The sequence below is a fragment of the Pituophis catenifer genome, unplaced genomic scaffold (genome assembly GCF_029215685.1).
Source record: "Pituophis catenifer annectens isolate HBS135680 unplaced genomic scaffold, rPitCat1.0.hap2 SCAF_1, whole genome shotgun sequence".
Classification (NCBI taxonomy): domain Eukaryota; kingdom Metazoa; phylum Chordata; class Lepidosauria; order Squamata; family Colubridae; genus Pituophis; species Pituophis catenifer.
In genome coordinates, this window is record NW_027256881.1 from 81,121,680 (window position 1) to 81,138,472 (window position 16,793).

At 39.6% G+C, this 16,793-nt stretch overlaps 1 protein-coding gene across 1 annotated transcript in view; it reads left to right on the top strand.

Moving 5' to 3' along the window:
• SYNE1 (spectrin repeat containing nuclear envelope protein 1) overlaps positions 1–16,793 on the top strand; it is a 335,993-nt gene that overhangs the window by 49,890 nt on the left and 269,310 nt on the right. The window contains exons 7-12 of the mRNA XM_070932643.1: positions 2,891–3,069; positions 6,687–6,883; positions 7,010–7,119; positions 8,457–8,561; positions 8,874–9,011; positions 15,767–15,931. Coding sequence (XP_070788744.1) covers positions 2,891–3,069; positions 6,687–6,883; positions 7,010–7,119; positions 8,457–8,561; positions 8,874–9,011; positions 15,767–15,931 — 894 coding nt within the window. The remainder of the gene's footprint in view (positions 1–2,890; positions 3,070–6,686; positions 6,884–7,009; positions 7,120–8,456; positions 8,562–8,873; positions 9,012–15,766; positions 15,932–16,793) is intronic.

Below are 16,793 nucleotides of genomic sequence, written 5' to 3' on the forward strand. Positions count from 1 at the left end.
AGATAATAATATGCTACTATAAGTAAATAATATGGGGTATTTAGGTCAGAAATCATCACTCACCATACTACTGTTCCAAATCTTGCTTTTTCATTCCCTATGATAAGTCTTCAACTGATTTTTTTTAAAAAAGCAATTAGGAGAATTTGTCTTTGATTGGATGTGTGTACATATGTGGGGGGTGGTTCCTAGTGTCAGGAGATTGTGTATGATCTGTAATTGCTACAGTTTTCCATGCTTCATGAACAACTTCTTCTGATAGAAATGCTGCAGATCAGGATTTAAAGTCAGGGAGGGAAGGTGCAAGGTAGTGGAAAAAAGTTTAATTGGAAAAAGTACCCTTAACGGTAAAATAAATACATTTTATAAATACATATGTGTGTGAAATAAGCATAAAAATGTGTTCTCGACAATAAGTAACAGCAAATGGGAATGAAATAGAACTTGTTTCGATAGAAGAAAATCTTTTTTCACGGAAAAAATCAGGAAACTGGAGTACAATGTTGATTACTGTGGTGGCACAGTGGTTAGAATGCAGTTTGATTCTCATCAGCTAAAGGTTGATTCAGTCTTCCATCCTTTCGAGTTCAGTAAAATGAGGACCCAGATTGTTGGGGGCAATATGCTGATTCTGTAAACGTCTTTTGAGAAGGCTGTAAAGCACTGTGAAGTGGTATATAAGTCTAAGTGCTATTGCTGTTGCAACCCAATTTGGAGCTCTCTGCAGCTGAATATAAATAAAAATAATTATGTTGGAATATTTAATAGATAGCAAGACCTTTCTGGTAATACGTTTTGATTCATATATGTTCAAGAGTTTTCTTATTTATGAAAACACCTTTATTTAGGGCATATTTGACTTGCTATTGTTTTAAAGAACAAATTTCAAAATGAAAGAAACAATGGACTCATTATGCAATCTAGAGAGAGTGTTTTTTCTCTGCTCACAGTTTTGGAGAGATGACCAACAGAATAATTAATATAAAATTGTTTTGCTTTTGTTTCCTTTTGTTAATTAAGTTGTACAAGTACTCCTTGTTTAGCAACTTCATCATTTAGCGCTTTCATTTACAACAGTTATGAAAAGTAACTTTATGACCAATCCTCACAGTCTTTGAAGCAAAGTAAAACTGAAGTAAGATCATAAACACAGTTGCAGTTTGATTTAGCAACTTCTTTGCTTAATGACCAAGCTGCCAGTCTCAACTGTGGTTGCTAAACAAGGACTATTGTATATTGCCCACAATATTTCACCTGTACATATTTGGTCTTTTGATATTCCAGTGATTCCATCAAAGTTCACCCATCAAAGAAATAAGGCAAAACTTAGCCATTCCATTGAAAATTAGATCCCTCTGAATTTTAGTTGTTGTTCAGTCGCTAAGTTGTGTTTGACTCTGCGACCCCATGGACCATAGCAAGCTTGCCCCCTGCATCCTCTACTGTCTCCCGGAGACAGTATTCATTGCATTGATGACACTATATAACCATCTTATCCTCTGCTGTCCCCTTCCCCTTTTGCCTTCAGTCTTTCCCAACATCAGGGTCTTTCCTTTCCAATGAGAACGAGTCCTTTCTTCTCATTAGGCGACCAAAGTATTTGAGCTCCAACTTCAGTATCTGTCCTTCCAAAGAACAGTCAGGGTTAATTTCCTTTAAGACCCACTGAATTTAGGTAAGCCCTAATGAGTTCATGATCTAACCAATGGACAGTTTCTCCCGAGATTAATTTCTCTAGCTGTTAAGATCTGTCAGAACCCTGGGCACAAAGAAGAAGAATTTCTCTTGCATTTCTTTCAGTCTATAAAATAGGATTTATTCCAACACAGTGATTCTAGCTTCATGTTGTTCAGTAGTTATCTTTTTTTAATGTATGTACCAGTTTGTAATAATACCTATTTTCATTTGTATCTCAAAAACGGTCTCACTGCTCAAGGGATTCTGCCACACCTTATGAAAGGGAATTAGTGTGCCTTAGCACTGTGTAAAAGAGTAACAATTTACACATTAATGGTGACAGTGAGAGTTTATATTGCTTACTGTCATGTTCTTCAGACTTGGTTCCTAGTTCCTGCCCAGTCATCAAAATTATAGTAATCATATAAATTTGTAGTTTTTGCGAAGGTATAATTCATCTAGTTCAGGGGTGTCAAACTCGCGGCCCGGATGCATCATGCGCTGGCCACTCCCACACGCGGTTTAGCGAAGGGGAAAAAAAGTTGCGATGAATCACGTGACGCCACCGTGACGATGCGAGTTTGACACCCCTGATTTAGTTGGTTCTTGCATACAAATGTCATTTGGCCAATTCAATTCCACGGATGAGGCAGATTTCTGCTCTACATCCTTTAAGATATATCTTTTAAGAATGCAGTTTCTTGTCAGACAATTTTTGATTTGCACCTTTTCATGGTAATTCTTGATATCCTGTTAATCAGCTGTTGAACAAAATGTTAACCTCAGAATTTCCACTACCCATAATACAAGTAGTCCTCGAACTTACAGTTCATTTAGTCACCGTTCAAAGTTACAGCAGCACTGAAAAAAGTGAGTTGGGATCTTTTTTCACAGTTACAACCTTTGCAACATCTCCATGATCATGGGATCAAAATTCATACTTATGACTGTTGCTGTGTCCCAGAGGCATGTGATCACCTTTTGCGACCTTCTGATAAGCAAATCTGGGGAAGCCAGATTCACAACCAGATTAACAACCAGATTAATAATTTATCAACTGCAGTGATTCACTTAACAACTGCGGCAAGAAAGGTCGTAAAATTGGGCAAAACTTGCTTAACAAATGTCTCACCTAGCAACAGAAAATTTGGGCTCAATTGTGGTCGTAAGTCGAGGACTACCTGTACACTGAGAATTTTTCTTCTACATGCAGATAGAGGAACTTACGAGCAACCTGCCACAGCTGCAGTCACTCTGCAGTAGTACATCATCAGTGGATAGTGTCGTCAGTTCTGAAACTGCCAGTCCACCCTCCAAGCGGAAAGTTTTCACTAAAGTCCAAGGAAGTGCAAAGAAAGCTTTGCTAAAATGGGTGCAGTACACAGCAGCAAGGTAAGCATGAATAATAAAATCATTTATTTCAGGGGGATGAATGAAATGTGAGAAAGAAATAAGTCTCTACATACTTTGTCCTATTGAAATCCTAAACATAATTCTTTACTTTAGTAAGAGTTATTTTAAGACAGAAGTGGCACAGTTTAAGGAGATAGACACTGTAATTCCTACCCCTAAAGTTAAGGTTCCCCTCGCACATATGTGCTAGTCGTTCCTGATTCTAGGGGGAAGTACTCATCTCTGTTTCAAAGCTGAAGAGTCAGCGCTGTCCAAAGATGTCTCCATGGTCGTGTGGCCAGCATGACTAAATGCCAAAGGCACACGGAATGCTGTTACCTTCCCACCAAAGGTGGTCCCTATTTTTCTACTTACATTTTTTACGTGCTTTCAAACTGCTAGGCTGGCAGAAGCTGGTCCAAGTAATGGAAGCTCACCCCGTTATGCGGCACTAGCGATTCGAACCGCTGAACTGCCGAACTTTCGATCAGCAAGCTCAGCATCTTGGCCACTGAGCCACCGCATCCCTATAGAGAGAGAGAGAGAGAGAGAGAGACTGTAATTCCTACCCCTAACCTCCTTCAATTGTGTCCCAAAGGTGCTTTTTCACAAGGCAACCAGACTTCGTTTCTCTTTGAAGATGTTACGCTTCTGATCCAAGTAGCTTTCTTGAAATGTCTTCAAGGATAAAGAAAGTCCAGCTGCCTTTTGAAAAAGCATCTTTGGGATAACCATGACCTGGATGACTGAAAATCTCCATAGACATCTTTCAACTGTGCTGTCATTTTTGGCATCAAAATAAGTTAATTTTGTCACTGCTGTTTTTTGCAGCATGAGAAGTTTTGTCAGCTAGTGTTGGTAGCATTATAAAGTGCTAAGGATTTGTATGTGGGTGGGGGGTTTCCACCTCTGCTTTGAGAAGTTATTTTCTCTTCTCTTGTCAATATATTCTTAGAATATATTTATGACAGTTATGACAGTTATGACAGTGGTGAAAAAGTAACTTAACAACCAATCCTCGCTTTTATGACGTTGGAGGTCTATAAAGCAAAGGAAAACTAAATAAGATGAAAAGCACAGTCGTGGTTTTGCTTAGCAACCACCTCAATTAACAAACAAGTTGCCAATCATAATTGGGGTTGCTAAATGAGCACTACATGTAACTATTTTAGACAATATCTATGTAGTAATATGACACGGCCAGGGAATTTTTTTTTGTAGTTGACTCTGGCATCTTAATAGTATTATTTTGTACAGTGAGAGTTTGCATTGCTTGCTGTTATGATCTTTAGATTTGGGCCCTAGTGCTGCCTTAAAGAAGCTGATGCAGGCATACCTGCTGTACAGAAAACCTTAAAAACTATCTCTAGTGACTTCCTAGGTTGACTTCCTGCTTTTCTTTGATTTAGAATTCTTGTGAATTCACATTACATCTAAATCCTCTCTGCCGTATTCAGGGCACTTTTTTTTGGTAGAACTGGAGGTTGTACTGTTGTACTGTGGATCTGGTCAGTCTATGTAGAGGTTCAGATAGTGTCAGATGTCTGTTGAAGTATCTTTTCGATAAAGGTGTCACTCGCTACTTTCCATGTGCCAGATTTTATTTTATTTTATTTTATTAAATTTCTATACCGCCCTTCTTCTGAAGGACTCAGGGCGGTGAACAGCCAGAAGATAAAACACAGGAAATACAAAATCTAAAATAAATTAAAACAAATTAAATAATTTAGGCTGAATTTTAAAATACCCCCATAATTAAACAGATTAAAAATTTATGTTTAAAATTTAAATTTAAAAGAGGAGATGATTTAGGCCAGGCCAGCTTGATGAAATAAAAACGTTTTAAGCGCGCGACGGAAGGTGCGAAGATCCGGGATCCTCCGTATCTCCGGGGGAGCTCGTTCCAGATCGTTGGTGCCCCCACAGAGAAGGCTCTCCCCCTGGGGGCCGCCAGCCGACATTATTTGGCCGACGGCACCCGGAGGAGCCCCTCTCTATGGGAGCATACTGGCCGGTGGGAGGCTATTGGTGGTAGCAGGCGGTCCCATAGATAACCAGGTCCTAAGATTATATTGGAAGAAACCTGATTTAATTTGATATGACCTGACTTAGCCTGATTTTCCTTGATGTATTCTGCTTAGAAGAGATTTTTTTTCACGTTTTATTTGTTTTATTTATATAACATTCAATTTTCATCAAACAGTGTGTATTCTGGGTACATTTATATTTTGATAGTCATATTTATACATTTTCATTATATTTAGTCATCACCATCATATTAATAATATAATAACATTATGATATAATAACCTTAATGCTTAACATTTAACATCGTCTTCTTTAACAATTCTCCTCTATACCATTTCCCTTTATATCTCTTCCTTTCTAATGTCTGTTTCTATTATCTAACCCTTGATAAAATGTGTCCCATATCAAAAAATATTCAGTTTCCTCTTTATCCTTAATAGCAAGTGTTAATCTATCCATTTCTGCACAGTCTAATATTTTTAAATAACATTCTCCTCAGAAAGGGTCTCATCACTTTTCCATTGTTGCGCAAATACAATTCTGGCTGCCATTAATATATGCAAAATCAAATATGCAGTCTTTTTATTATATTTTCCTGGTAGAATGCCCAGCAAAAATATCTTGCTTAGAAGAAATTTTGATTGACTACTTTGTCTGAACATCTAATTTGCAGAAGAGCAAAATACTTGTGTTTCCATGTCACTGTCTGAATATATGATTAGAACAATGAAACTTGAGATAATTGGACAATAATTTAGCAACATTAATAGAGCAAATTAATGGTTTTCCCTATACACATTTCCCTTTTTTATTTCAACTTAAAATTCAAAGCAGCTAATAGGTACAAGAATTCAAAATACATAATCTTACAAAATGATAATAAAGTTCTGGAAAAACAGATGGCGCTTCCTAAGGAGTAGGAAAAAAACCACTTCCATAGGCAACACATTCCATTATTTAGGTATGATGAACTATAAGACCCTACTAGATGCATGATGAGAGATGTCTCTAAATTTAAGGGAAATCTTGAGAGGAATGTCCTTGTAGATCTTGTTTATACATTCATGCACACAAAATAAACCACACTCATGGAAACTTGTAAGGAATATCACTAATTTTTTTTTCTTAAAAATTTCTCTGCTGTAATGTTCTTAAATACTTTGAAAGTTATTATGCCAAGGGCAGAATTTCTGAATTAATCATGTAGCAATCAGTGGTGGGTTGTTCCTGGTTCATCCCAGTTTGGGTGAACCAGTAGTGGTGGCAGCGGGATGCTCCACTCACCCGCCCAGATGTCATCAAAAATTCTCTATGCATGCACAGAAGTGCCACGCGCTCGCAAAGCGAGTGCACCCGTGCGCTAACGATAGCAAACTGGTCACACTGGGATTTGAAACCCACTACTGGTATTTTTCCATAGAAAAAATGAGAGTTTGTTTAAAAGCAAAATGGAACCAGATAATTGTATAAAAAAAGATTATTAATTTGAGAAACACCGCAAATATAGCCTTAATATAATGGTTTAATACTAGAAGTTCAACAATAAGCTTGTTCAAGTTAGTAGTGTGTTATTTTTTTTTATTGTTAAGGCAAACTGGGATTGAAGTCAAGGATTTTGGACAAAGCTGGAGAAGTGGTATTGCCTTTCATTCAGTTATTCATGCTATCCGCCCAGAACTAGTGGATTTGGAGAAAGCAAAAACGCAATCTAACAAAAAAAATTTGGAAGAGGCCTTTACAATTGCAGAATCAGAACTGGGAATCCCAAGACTTCTTGATCCTGAAGGTAGGGTAGCATTTAATGTGTAATTTAAAACGATTTGGAACATTTATAAATGTGACAAAGACAGCATTTGTTTTTATGTCTTGTTTTTATCTGTTTTTTTATTTGTTCCTCATTTTTTTTCCCCAGATGTGGATGTGGATAAACCAGATGAAAAATCAATTATGACCTATGTGGCACAGTTCCTGAAACATTATCCAGATCCTCATAACACGGCAGGCGATGCACAGGATGCTGATGTATGTTTTTAATTACAATTTTCAACAAAATTGTCAGACACAATAGTAAACGTTTAAAAGACATCTAAACATAAGTTAAAGAGCACTGGGGCAATGGTCCCATTTAGAAAAATAAGGAAAAGAGTTTGAAATGGAAAGAGATGGGATAGTGGGCTTCATTGGGATCACAAATATGGAAAGATGATAAATAGTTTCAAAAGTTGTTATGGGGGATCTGATGGTAATGATTTTTCCATTTTATCAACTTTTTAAAAATATAATTTGTATTAAGAGTTGTAATTACAATAGTAAATATTAATAAAAATTTAATTTAGAGAAAGAAAAGAGAATGGAAAGCATTAAAAATGAAGGAAAAGGGAAGAAAGAAGAAAAAGGAATATAATAAAGAAAAAAATATAAAGAAGTGACTTCTGATCTTTATTACAAGAATAACTCTTTACTCCCTATAAGATTAAACATTAACTCTTCATTACATATCCTATACCTTATTTACAAGCAAATTCATAGTACATAAATGTTTCAATCATGCCAGAACATTGCAAAACAAGTCTTATTTTCACTTTGGTTAAATAAACCAGCTTTCTGTTCCTTCCTTTTATTTGTAACAACCTTAATCTATAATGCAATCTAAGATTGTAATGGTATTTGATTTCTCTTTCAGTTCTTTTTTATCCCATCATGCAGACTTTTTCAAGGCTTTAACTAGTCTTTTTTCTTCTAGATCCAATAAGATCATTCTCCTGGTTTATCATTTGTATTTCCCTTTTACTTTTTAAAACCTCAGCCATTTTCTTTTGTATATCTAGTGCCCTTTTCCAAATTGTTCTCTTAGCCTGACATTTGTAGTTTCACTTGCTGTTCTTTCTCTGTCTTGCTAGATAAAATTGTTCCACATCTGTCATTCATTCTTTAACATCTTTTAGACGTATTCTACCCATAGGAGCAGACATCATTACTGAGACTGTTGACATTTAGTTACTAACTTCTGGCTACATTCTTCAAAAATCTCCTGTTATTTTGGATGTTTAACATTTTGTAACATTGTGTACATCCCAGTGTTAATTGACAGCAAGCATGTATATTTTTTCTTGTGCTGAAAATCTTTAGTCTGTTTCTCATGACTTGCTTATTTCTTATGTTAATTCCAAAATTTTATAGTAAAAGTCAATATTCTAAATTTATGTGGACTCTTAATCCACTTATATGTTTCTTACATCACAATCTTGCTTAGCTTTTAGCTGTTTATTTCAAATTCCTTGATCTTTTTAAAGATGGGAGTTGCAAGTTAAATACATGCAATTTGGTGGTGAGTTGAATGCTCTTTTTATTTGTCATAGAAAGATCAACCGATGCTAAGAGATCTGAAAATTTGGATTGAACAATTTGAAAGAGATTTGTCAAGGACACAAATGACGGAAGCAAGCTTACAAGAAAAATACCAGGTATTTCTGATTTTCTAGTTCCAGCGGAAGAACAGAATGTGTTTGAGAAAGGCTACATCAGCCAAAAAGTCATGATGACTGTAAAGTAAAAGAGTTTTAGCCCAACAAATAAAGAGGCAATGGACTGAAGAATGCTGCACTTAGATTTTAAAGTGGTAGCCTTGAACAAATTTTTCTTTTTATAAAGATCCTTTGTTTTTGTACTCTTCTTAATACTGCATGCTGTCCATGGTCACCTTGAGGACAGCAGCCTTATAAATTTGGTAGACGAATAAATAACACTGTGTCCTTGTTCTTACATATTCCCTGCAGTCATTCAAACATTGCAAAGCACAATATGAAGCAAAGAGGAAACAAATTGAACGTGCAATCCAGTCTTTAAGAAAGGATGGAAAACTTTCCCTTGATCAAGCTCTATTGAAGCAAGCCTGGGACAAAGTTACTTCTCAAGTAAGTTTAGAAGACATGCATATTCCTATCAATTTTTGTCTGGATGTAAAGCTAAGCAAAATGTTTGTGAGTGTTCAGATTTCATATTAAAACATGCATTTTTCAAATAAGCACATTATTCAGAAATTGAACAGAAGTTGCCGTACTCGTTTTTCATCTCTTGCGCACTCATATTTATTTCTAAAGTGATGAATAAAGAATGCATCCAAAGATGGATTTACAAAGCTAGATGACATTGCACAGAGCCTGAGATAGTCATAGGCCTTTGCAGAAATGTATGACACAAAGAGCTGTGACATTTTCAAGTTTGTTTTATCAAAGTCATGAATCTCCTCTTGGTTAAGTTTGGAGAATCTTTTCCCCTCCATTGGTAAGATTGTAGTCTCAATTGATGGCTGACTTAAGGCAAAATATTCATTGGCAAAGATGATTGTTTCATGACTCATGGAACACTAACAGTATATGGTTTCTATTTTTGATTGAAATGAATTGTGTGAATCCAGTTACTTGGGTTTGTTATTATGTATGGCTGCCTCCTCCTCCTCCTCCTCCTCCTCCTCCTCCTCCTCCTCCTCCTCCTCCTCCTCCTCCTCCTCCTCCTCCTCCTCCTCCTCCTCCTTCTTCTTCTCCTTCTCCTTCTCCTTCTCCTTCTTCTAACACTGATGATGTTACCTAGTTAGAGTAATGTAACATCGGCAAAAAAACAAGCCAGCTCAGAGAGCATCAAGGATTTCTCATTTCAACCCGGAGCTACCAATATTCTCCTTCATTGGTATTATTATTAGTAGTGGTATTATCTTATTTAGAAAAAACACATAAGCAAAAGGAAATACCAAACATATTAAAGAAGTAAATGAGCAAAATTACAAATAATGAAATATGGATGGATAAGCTAAAGGTTTAAAATATCATCAAGACTTCTATTTTAGAATATTATTGATTATTGTAAAATATATCATGTCATCAATATTGAATACAAAAGTTGAAAATCCTTCTTAAGATGTAAACTAAAAATACCTCGTTAGCACAGTATAAATCACTAACTAAAATTATAAACTACGCAAGATGAAACCAATATTCAAAGTCAAAATTTTCATGAAATTAAAAATCTATTAAAAATTTTAAAAGCTATTACACAAACATTGCTAGTTTGGCGTATTTCAGAGGAATATCTCAGATTGAATTGAGATCTCAGTTGTCAATATTTCTTCTGTTCTACTATGAGTCATTTTTCAGAATTGCTGGATTTTATAGGAATGCACCACAGATGGAATTATGATCATTACCTTTCCAGCATTTGTTTAAAAGGTTGTCCATTTTAGGAATTGGAAGTGGATTATACTAATGATAAAACATTTATACAGATTTTTTTTTCTAAATATAATCTTCACAATCAATTTATCTTCTTTTTCCATTGAAATTCCAACTTGTATCTTTATTACTATATTCAACTGTTGATTATATAATATTTAACCCATTTGGATTCTAAGTCATATTTCACTAGCACTTTAGAATAGAATAGAATAGAATAGAATAGAATAGAATAGAATAGAATAGAATAGAATAGAATAGAATAGAATAGAATAGAATAGAATAGAATAGAATTTTTTATTGACCAAGTGTGATTGGACACACAAGGAATTTGTTGGTGCATATGCTCTCAGTGTACATAAAAGAAAAGATACGTTCATCAAGAATCATAAGGTACAACACTTAATGATAATTGTAGGGTACAAAAAAGCAATCGAATCATACTAGGAAACAATTAATATAAATCGGCAACAAGTTACAGTCATGCAGTCATAAGTGGGAGGAGATGGGTGATAGGAATGATGAGAAGATTAATAGTAATAGTAATGCAGACTTAGTGAATAGTTTGACAGTGTTGAGGGAATTATTTGTTTAGCAGAGTGATGACATTTGGGAAAAAATTGTTCTTGTGTCTAGTTGTTCTGGTGTGTAGTGCTCTATAGCATCATTTTGAGGGTAGGAGTTGAAACATTTTATGTCCAGGATGCGAGGGGTCTGTAAATATTTTCACAGCCCTCTTTTTGACTCGTGCAGTATGCAATATACAGAGCAGGGCCGGATTTAGATGAAAAGAGGCCCTAGGCTATTCCACTTATGAGGCCCTTTCACCTATAGTGAAAGTGTAATTTTAATTTTGCTAACAATTTGCCCCTCTTGATCTTGAGGCCCTAGGCTGAAGCCTAGTTAGCCTATAGGAAAATCCGGCCCTGATACAGAGTTTAAAAATTAAACTCAACAGGTGTTTATCATTACATGTTGATTTTCAAATTCTATTAAAATTTCTCAATATTTATTTATTTATTTATTTATTTATTTATTTATTTATTTATTTATTTTTCAAATTTATATACTGCCCTTCTCCTGAAGGACTCAGGGCGGTGTACAGCCAAAGTAAAAACATAAATACAAACATTAAAACCAATTTAAATATATATATATATATATATATATATATATATATATGTAGGTCTTTGGTTATTCGGGTCTTCTCCCACGTAAAATTGGAAGTGTCTTGGCGACGTTTCGACTTCGTCGAAACGTCGCCAAGACACTTCCAATTTTACGTGGGAGAAGACCCGAATAACCAAAGACCTACATACAAACACCCGCGAAAACCTGAGAAAACAAATATATATATATATATATATATATATATATATATATATATATATATATATATATATATATATATATATATATATATATATATATATATATATATATGTAGGGCGGTATAGAAATCTAATAAATAATAATAATAATAATAATAATAATAATAATAATAATAATAATAATAATAATAATATTTGGCCCCAAAATTAAAAGAACAATAACAAAGCTATTAAAAACATTTTTAAAAAGTGTTAAGCCAGCCCGGCTTGCTGAAAAAGAAAGGTCTTCAGGGCACGGCGGAAGGCACCGAGGTCTTGAATTCTTCGTATCTCTGGGGGCAGTTGATTCCAGAGGGCAGGTGCCCCCACAGAGAAGGGCCTCCCCCTGGGGGCCACCAGTCTACATTGTTTGGCCGATGGCACCCTGAGGAGGCCCTCTCTGTGGGAGCACACAGGTCGGTGGGAGGCCATTGGTGGCAGCAGGCGGTCTCGAAGGTATCCAGGTCCTATGCCATGGAGCACTTTAAAGGTGATAATCAACACCTTGAAGCGCACCCGGAAAACCACTGGGAGCCAGTGCAGCTCATGCAGGAGAGGTGTTACGTGGGAGCGCCATGCAGCTCCCATAACTACTCACGCAGCCGCATTCTGGATCAGCTGGAGTCTCCGGGTGCTCTTCAAGGGGAGCCCCATGTAGAGAGCATTGCCGTAGTCCAGGTGAGAGGTGACGAGGGCATGAGTGACTGTGCACAAGGAATCCCGATCTAGGAAGGGCTGCAATTGGTGGATCAGGCGAACCTGATAAAAGGTCCCCTTGGCTACAACCGTCAGATGTTCCTCCAAGGACAGCTGTGTATCCAGGAGGACGCCCAAGTTGCAAGCCCTCTCCGTGGGGGCCAAGGACTCGCCCCCAATAGTCAGTGATGGAGTCAACTGACTATATCGGGATGCCAGAAACCACAGCCACTCAGTCTTGGATGGGTTGAGCCTGAGCCTGTTCCTCCCCATCCAGATCCGCACAGTCTCCAGGCACCGGGACATCACTTCAAGGGCATAATTGGGGTGGCCCGGGGTGGAGATGTACAGCTGGGTGTCGTCAGTGTACTGATGGTACTTCACCCCGAAGCCACGGATGATCTCACCCAGCGGCTTCACATAGATGTTGAACAAAAGGGGCGAGAGAACCGACCCCTGAGGCACCCCACATATGAGGCGTCTCGAGGTCGACCTCTGCCCCCCTGCCAACACAAACTGCAACCGGTCTGAGAGAAAGGAGGAGAACCACCATAACACAGTGCCCCCATCCCCAACTCTTCCAACCGGTGCAGCATGATACCATGGTTGATGGTATCAAAAGCCGCTGAGAGGTATGACAGGACCAGAACAGAGGAGCAACCCCGTCCCGAGCCCTCCAGAGATCATCTACCAATGCGACCAATGCCATTTCCGTGCTGTACCCGGGCCTGAAGCCCGACTGGAATGGATCTAGATAAGACGTTTCCTCCAGGTATTGTGGAAACTGTTGTGCGACCACACTCTCAACAACCTTCGCCACAAAGTGAAGGTTTGAGACGGGACGGTAGTTGGCTAATACTGCCAGGTCCAGGGAAGGCTTCTTGAGGAGAGGCCTCACCACCGCCTCTTTCAAGGCCGTGGGGAGGTAACCCTCACTCAATGAAGTATTGATAATTCCCTGGAGCCAGCCTCGTGTAACCTCCCGGGAAGCCAGTACTAACCAGGAGAGACACGGGTCCAGCAAACTTGTGGCCGCACTAAGTCTCCCCAAAGTCCTGTCCACGTCATCAGGCATCACAGAGTCAAACTCTTCCCAGATAACATTCTCAAGACTATTCCTCGCCACTCTGCCTGAATCTACCCAGTCAGAGTCCAGATCCCCCCGGATCTGTGCGATTGTGTCATACAGATATTGTCCAAATTCCTCGGCCCTGCCTTCCAGGGGGTCCTCCCACACTCCCGGATGTAACAAGGAGCGGGTCACCCTGAACAGGGCAGCTGGACGATTATCTGATGACACAATAAGGGCGGAAAAGTAATTAAACTTTGCCGCCTTTATCACCACTAGGTAGGTCCTAATATGCGACCTTACCAGTGTTTGGTCAGATTCATTGAGACTGGCCCTCTTTTCTGGCGCTTCATCTCCCTCAGCTCCTCGGTAAACCATGGAGCCCCACGGGATCGGCACCAGGTCAGAGGCCGCAAAGGCACGGCTCGATCTAAAGCCCCCCCAGACGCCCGATCCCAGGCAGCTACCAGGTCATTGACTGAGTCGTGTGCCAGGTCCTCAGGAAATGGCCCAAGCTCCGTCTGGAATCTATCCAGATCTATCAGGCACCTGGGGCAGACCCACCTTATTGGTTCCGCCTCCCTGCGGCGGGGTGTAGCAGTTCGAAGGTCCAGGCGAAAGAGCAAGTGATCTGTCCATGACAAGGGTTCCATCTCTATATCCCCTATAAGAAGACCACCCAACCACTGGCCAGAGACAAAAATCAAGTCCAGAGTGGGGACTTGATGACCCCTGTGAGTGGGGCCATGAACTAACTGGGTCAGGTCCATGGGTGTCATGGAAGCCATGAACTCCTGGGCCATCTCAGACATTTCACCAACGGATGGCAAGTTGAAATCATCCATGACCATAAGCCTGGGTGTATCAACTGCCACCGTGGCTATCACATCGAGTAACTCGGGTAGGGCTGTTGCCACGTGGCAGGGAGCCAGGTACGTTAGCAACAAGCCCATCTGAACCCCCTGACCCCACCTCACAAAGAGGGACTCACATCCAGCAATCTGTGGCACAGTGGTCTCCCTCGGACCAAGACCTTCTTTAATAATAACCGCCACACACACACACCCGCCCTTACCCTGGGCCCTCAGCTGATGGAATTCTCTGAAGCCTGGTGGCACATCTCAACCAGAGGAACCCCTCCCTTCGGGCCCAACCAGGTCTCCGTAATACCCGCCAGGTCCGCTCCCCCCTCCTGTATGAGATCGTAGATGAGGGGGGCCTTATTTACCATGGACCTGGCATTGCACAGCATCAGCCAAAGGTCCATGAGTATCTGTGCAACCTAGTACCTGAGAGGAGCATTGGGGACCGGGGTGCGCAGTTGCTCTCAAACAGCGAGTGCGCACCCCCGGCACATGATATGGCCCCCTGCTCCTGCCATATCTGCCCCTCCCATCCACCGTGCTGATAGTACAACCCTCATTAGGATGGCCCTCCATCACCTCCCCAGCCCCTCATCCTGCACCCTCCAAACCATTACCCCGTGCCAGGCTTGGCTCCGACCTTGGTGGATTACCCCCCCATCCCTCTTGGTCACCCTCCCGGTTCCCCTTAAAAAAATCATTAAAAACCCTAATTAAAAAATCCCTCAATCCCCGCTTTAGAACATGCCACCTCTCAAGGCTCCAAAGCCTGTCCTTGAGGTAGGCCTTCGATAGAGTGGAAGGCCACCACCGCGAGAGGGGAGCATCTCACAGCGCAAGCAGATCCACCGAGGTGTAAGCCATATAAGTGTAACGAGGTAGGGGAGAGTAACTCTGGGTGTCAGCGATGGTCCTAGAGGCGGGAGATAGCAATACGGTTGGATATGAGCAAAGCTGGGGCCCCTCACTCTCTCACAGTGATGGGGCGTCCGGATCAAATAGCTGCAGTGCAGGCAGATGGCCACAGCCATTCTCTCACAGCGGCTGGATGACATAAAGCCAACAGAGTTCAACTCCTTTCCTGCAGATGGAGCAGGAGCCATTGTCCAGGACTCTCAGCTTCTCCCTCCAAACCTGCAATCTCCCTTCCCCCCGAGCCAAGGTCAAAAGGCAGAAATCAGGAGGCAGGGATAGAACGACCAGCAGCAAAGAGGAGATAGGATCAAACGGCAAAAAGTCCAAGGAGGGTGATAGTAAAGTCCCAGACTCAGAGGTGATGGCAAAAATGACCCGACCACAAACAGAGAGTCCGGGCAGCAACAGGGGAAGGCCATTTCATAAGGTATATCCCTTTCTGCAGCTCTTTTGATGCTGTACTGCATATTTAGGTAACAAAATGAAGCTTGGAAATTGGAATACTAGTTCTCTTAATGTCTTATTTTCCAGCTTTTTGAATGGCACTTGTATCTTGATAAATCTCTTCCTGCACCTCTGGGCCCTATCGCAGCCTGGCTTTGTAGGGCTGAGACCTCTCTTAAAGAAGACATTTCCATTCAGCAATCTCATGAGGAAACAGCAGATACATTACATCGGAAACTTGAACAGCATAAGGTTTGTATATTTTCAGTTAAATGATATTATTTCTAAATTATTTCTAAATTTTATTATACATATGGGAGCATGAGGATTTGAAAGTATGAATGACTTCTGATATACTGTAAGTACCTAAAGTAAGCCATGCTGGTCTATGACCGTAATAAAGCTTTGATTGATTAAAAAAAAAAGGCTAAGACATATTTACAGTGATTCTTTATTGAAAAAGTACATGGCTTTTGCTTCCTGGTTGACTTATTGTTGCATTTTACAAAAAATGTTTTTGAACTTAGTTTTCTCTTGAGTTAGTAATTCACTCCAGGCTATTCAGTCAGTGTGGCGAACTGCTGGGAACTTTGTAGACTTTCATTCTAACAGCCTGGAGGGCATCTGGAAGGATAAGGCAATTCTGTGGCATTTGTAGAAGGAAGCAAAAAGTGGGAACTACCTATGCTTTATTCTTGAAATCACACATATTTTCCAAGCCATCCCCAGTAAAAGGAGAGAAAGAAATGCAATTATGCAACTTTGCCCTATTATATTTATGAAAAGACTTTCTTAAAAATGAAACCCTATAGAATTATGTTGTTGGATCAGGTTTTTGTCTTAATGATTGAATATATATATATCTTCTTCTTATATATATATCTCCTTAGTCTCCCAATGGGCAGCAGGGAGCTTGCTGGCTGCTGGAGAAAAAAAAAAAAAAGCCTAGAAACTAGTGGATTGGGATTTCACTGAACTAGGGCTGCAGAAAAATCTTGGTTTACGTAGGAAGAACCTGGCTAAAGAGAAATACATATACATATACATGTACATATACATATACACATACACACACACACACACACACACACACACACACACACACATATCAGTT